At 41.0% G+C, this 5442-nt stretch overlaps 1 protein-coding gene across 1 annotated transcript; it reads left to right on the top strand.

Annotated features, from left to right (window-relative positions):
• Positions 1–669: 669 nt before the first annotated feature.
• Positions 670–1658, top strand: LOC306976324 (B2 bradykinin receptor-like; the record flags this gene model as incomplete). Its single annotated transcript, XM_079574244.1, has 2 exons — positions 670–1002; positions 1044–1658. 2 exons carry the CDS (start codon positions 670–672, stop codon positions 1656–1658), a joined length of 948 nt encoding a protein of 315 aa, XP_079430370.1.
• Between the last annotated feature and the right edge of the window lie 3784 nt (positions 1659–5442).

A 5442-nucleotide genomic window follows, 5' to 3' on the forward strand; every position in this document is an offset into this window, starting at 1 on the left:
AGGTTATTGTGGGTTTCTAATAGATTCTTAACATTTTTTCATGCGCAAAAATATATTTGTTGTGTTAAAAACAATTCTTTATCATTTCCTGGTTGGAGAAATGTTCCCTTTTTGCCGTGTTTCGTGCGTGCGTGCTGCAAAACCCGCGGGTGAGGTCTCCTGATTATGAATATTTTTGGGCGTTTCATTCAAATGACGCTGGGATTTCTCCGTGGCATTTACCATCAGCTGCTTTTGCGTGCGGAGAGATCTGAGCGTAAAGCACGGCTTCATAAATGCCACGCGCACTCTGGCGTATATCGCAAATACACCTACACGTACACCGTTTTTGTACGCAATGTTGATAAATGAGGGCCATTATGTGCAGTAATAAAATCATAGTTGGATAAAGACAAGTTTTTCTAAGATTTTGCTTAAAAATGGTAAGTTGGATACTGGTCTGAAATTGTTAAAATCATTACAGCCCATTCCAGCCTCTCCTTCAACAGGGGCCTCACCACGGCCCCTTTAAACGCAGCAAGGAAGACCGTCTGAAGAGAGTAATTCATCATGTTTAGAAGCTCGTTGAATTCATGATGAACTGAACAACTGAACAGTGTACAGCAGTACACTACTAGAACCTGACTTGTTCTTTTGCTTTGTACTTCCAGCTCACTAGTGAACTCCACCATGCCGCCTCCTCCGGACTGCGGGGAGGATTACTTAAACCCATACTGGATCCACAAAGTAGTTCCAGTCTACATATACACCATCTCCGCACTGGGCATCCCCCTCAACCTACTGGTGCTGCTGGTCTTCCTCCTCCACAAGAAAGCCTGCACCTCCACTGAGATCTACCTGAGCAACATGGCCGCCGCCGACCTCTTCCTCGTCCTGTTTTTGCCTTTTTGGGGCAAATACGTATCCAATGAATACAGTTGGACTTTCGGCGGACCTATGTGTAAGATTGTGGGTCTTCTGATTGTACTCAACTACAACTGCAGTATATATTTCCTCATTCTGGTCTGTCACAATACAAACTGCGCAGACGCAAATACGCCAAGATGTGCTGCGTGGTCGTGTGGTGCTTTGGTTTGCTGATCAACATCCCGACTCTCCTGTGCAGAAATGTTGAAGAGTATGAACCAGACAACAGAACCACGTACACGTGTCAATTCACCTGTTCGTTAGAAGTGTACCAGGCCAACGATATCGTCCAAACGGTACTTATGTTCGTCATCCCACTTCTGATTATTTCCTTTTGCACCGTGAGAATCCTCCACGTGCTGAGGAACAGGCTTATGAATGACATGAGCGATCAGAAAACCGAGCGTAAAGTGACCGTCCTAGTTTTGGCAGTGCTGCTGGCGTTCCTGATCTGCTGGCTGCCGTATCGAGTGCTGAAAGTGATGGAACTCGCGATCACATTCGAACTCATTGGGGCAACTTGCAAATTGGCCAGATTTATCACAGTCTGCGGGCACTTTTTTCTCTACCTCGGGTTCTTCAACAGCGATCTCAACCCCGTTCTGTACGTGATCGTGGGGGAACTCTTTCGCATCAAGATGTGGGAGGTCCTGAGCGGCTTGGGGGGGAAGTCCAGCCCGCAGGTCGTCACTACAAGCTCGAGTCTTTTGTCATCGCCTAAAACTCAGGTCAAAGCCAAGGGCGTCGTATGATAGACCCCGGGACATGACGATGTCTTGTGTTATTGTCGATTAGATTTGCATTTTGTTGTGACATATCATTCATATCATCATGCATGATGTTGATTTAAACCACCTCCGATAGCTAAAGAGTTTAGAGAAGACAGAAGTGTGAGTTGATGGACAATACTGGACAAATGCAACACTTTGAAGAGGCTTGACGAGAAAAAGAAAAATAAACATATGGATTTGTGGTTTATAAATCTATGCTAACTTTTAAATGTGATTTTTGCAGAATTAACTAGGCCTTTTCAAGATTCTGATTTTTTTAAGTATTAAAAGGTAATTCAGGTAATTTATTTGTTTTGATTAATCTCGAACAAACCATTAATCGCGATCAGGATGAATCTTGGACCATTCCTCTTCCTATTCCACAAAACTGCTGCAGTTCAGTGAGATTCAGGGGGTGTACTTACTTATTCCACGCTCTCCTATGAAAGTTTACATGTTTTGGGTAAATAAACAATATTTTCAGGACAAGTTTCCTTAAAGGGACTATAGGGAGTTTAAAAATGTAAAAATTATGTATTTTCCTCCCCCTTCATGTTCCAGCCATGTCCTAATGTCTAGAATGAGCCCAGACCTGTTCACCACAACTGCCTCTAAAATCCTGCACTGTCACTCAAAAAGGCGTCACTTCGGGTCTGAATTGCCGTCATGCACGAGCTTAATATAGAAGCTGCAGTTACACATATGGCCTGAGGTGGCAGTAGTGAGTATAAAATGGCCAACTTGCGTCCAGCCCCTTTAATCAGGCAAGAAATGACATTGACAATTACAGGCACATCTGGCAAAGGAATGCTGTTCCTTGGGCCAATAAAGCGATGAAAAAAAAAAAAAAATCTCCATGTTTTTCACAACCCAATGTTGAAAAGTATGCTGTTGTCTCCAAATTCTCCTGCTAGAAAAAACACCCCCAATGGACATTTTATTAAGTCCTTCCCCTCACCATCTCACAATTGACTAGTACTTAAGAAAAATGTTACAAAAACACACACAGACTGGTTAGACACGAAAGGAAGGTCTCCCTCTGGACAGCATCACTGCCCCAATACGCCTTAGTCCATCAAAAGAAACAACAACACAAGGACGGAAAAGACAGAAGAATTATCAAAATGAGTATAATAAAAAAAATGGTAACGTTTTATTATTTAAACAAATATCCCTCAGAACAGTGACGGGCAGGTACGTTGAGTAAGTAGATTACTGGTTTACAGTCACGGTGAGGATGACAGTGAGGCAGAATATAAATAAGTAATCTGCATTATGAACATGTAACATGTATGACCACCCATCGCCACACCCACATATTTATGGAGCCTTTGTAAAGGTTTTGTACAGTATTTTTTTTTATGTCATTTGTCATATATCATATAAAATATTGTATTTCACACAAGTTTTAATTAATTAATTAAACAAGCAGTAGACATTCCGTTAAGATTGAAATGATAATTTTCTATTATGCTGATTTACAATTTCGGACCTTGTTGTGTTATTGTTGTACCGGGCTCACTAAATCTCTCACCCAGGCAAAGAAAGTCAGCCATTGCACATTCATCCCCCTCTATTACACCTCTGTCCTCCTCCCCTCTCTCCCTTCATTACCCCCAGCTAATTATGCAAACGTTGAGTCTGCCGAGAGAAGAGTCCTTCACTAAAACCGTTAAAAAAAATGAATAAATAATAATTAAATGAATAATAGATTAACTTAAATTTCTACATCTCTGATTCTATCAGGCATGAACCACCATACCCATCCACCCACACACACCCTTCCACATAAGACTATTAGCATGATGTATTTGTATATTCTAACCCTATCCTAATTATTTATTTATTCTGCACAGAGACCAGACAGGTACGTATCAACTCGTCTAAGCTCAGGTGAGAACACATCTCAGTATGGAAAAACGGTGGCCTGTTCTTTTGAAGGGGGGCTTACTTATGCAACCCACTGTATTAAACTTTTCCATGGCAACAAGGCAAAAGTGACTTCATTTTGTTCTTGCAGCTCGGGGTGCAAGTCATGTTTTTACCTGGAATCATAGGAGGATCCCTGAAGGTGTGAAAATGAGGTGTGGAGTAGTGGAGTTTCTGACTGACCACTTTCTTCTATGCTACAAAAAGAAGAGCCGTGCTTTCCCTAACAAGATCCTCTTCATCATGACAACGCACCATGTCCTGCTGTAAAGAAAACCTCTGCATCACTGGCTGCTATGGGCATAAAAGGAGAGAAACTCATGATGTGGACCCCCTCCTCCCCTGACCTCAGCGCTATTGAGAACCTTTGGAGCCTCAACAAAAAAAAAACATCTATGAGGGTGGGAGGCAGTTTTCATCCAAACAGCAGCTCTGGGAGGCTATTCTAACATCCTGCAAAGAAATCCAAGCAGAAACTCTCCAAAAGCTTTAATGGATTTAAGAATTTTGAAGCTGCTATCACAGAAGGGCTCCTATGTTAAAATATAACTTGACCTGTTAAGATTATTTTTAAATTGAAATAGCTTTTGATTTCAGTAAATATGACCTCCTAATGCTACAAATGCAAACACATTACCATTTTCAGTTCTTAACAACCTATAAAATGTATAGAAACGCTGTTGTGCATAATCATTTGGAACAGTACATTTTGAGTTGCTTGTTATATTTATCTTTGAATTATCATTGGGAGGTTTTTTCAATCACATTCACATGATCCTCCACAGTTAAAGACTTGAAAATTATGCTGACTGTCATTGAAGTTGTCAATTTAGAAAATCTGGGAAAAAGAATTTGCATAATCATTTGGAACGCAATGTATTGAGAATCTCAAGGCTTAAAACTCCATGATATGCCAATATTGTTTTCAGGCTGACAAGACTAAAGTAGCAAATGTGCACTGTTATTTTCCATCCACTCGAAGGTGCTGCTGTATTGTGGCTAAACATGGCTGTAGTCACTGCTCCCACAGCCTCTGCACACAGAAAATCTGCGCTGCGCACACAAATAAAATAAATATATTTATGTTGTAAGCATAAATAAAAGTAACATCCTGAATGTGTATGACAGAAAAAATGAATGATCTGAAATTTGATCTGTCAGTCCCACTGTCATGCAATATGTCGACTCATTTGACCTTTCACAGAAAACACAACTTCAGTATTCTTCCTTTATTGAACCTTCCATACATTTACATTCACTTACTGCTCTCCATGGTTTGTCTTGGACCCCTCAATGTGCCCTGAGGTATTGCATTTGTCACATGTAAGGTCACAACAATGACATACAAGAAACCGATTCCATGTGTTGATTGGCCAGTGAGAGTCTTATCTTGCCAGATGCAGTACCGAAGCAGCCAGAATGTCTTTCCATGGGACAGTGGCTTTGTGCTAGAGGACCTCTGAGGTTTTTCTGACTTGTTCCTCCTCTGGTGGCTGGAAAACCTTGGCTCTGTTATCCAGTTGAGGGTGTTGGACAATCTGATGTTGAATGCATATGGTTCAAGTTCAAGTGACACTTTTCCTCCAGCATTCTTTAATAATATGCTGCATTGGTATTTTATTTTGGTTTGGTGATTTGAAATGAGTTCACACATTTCTTTCACATTAAATGGCTTCACAGCGTCACTGACCATGAGAGAAAAAAAGGTTTATGTGTTTTCATTCATATATTGCAATGTAGTGCCGAGCATGACTCTGATTCCCCTGGCTGTGATAGATTCACTGAGGTCACTGACAATGAATCGGATGATGATGACGAAGGTGTTGATGAAGGTTTA

The sequence above is a fragment of the Gobius niger genome (assembly GCF_951799975.1).
Source record: "Gobius niger genome assembly, chromosome: 16".
Classification (NCBI taxonomy): Eukaryota; Metazoa; Chordata; class Actinopteri; order Gobiiformes; family Gobiidae; genus Gobius; species Gobius niger.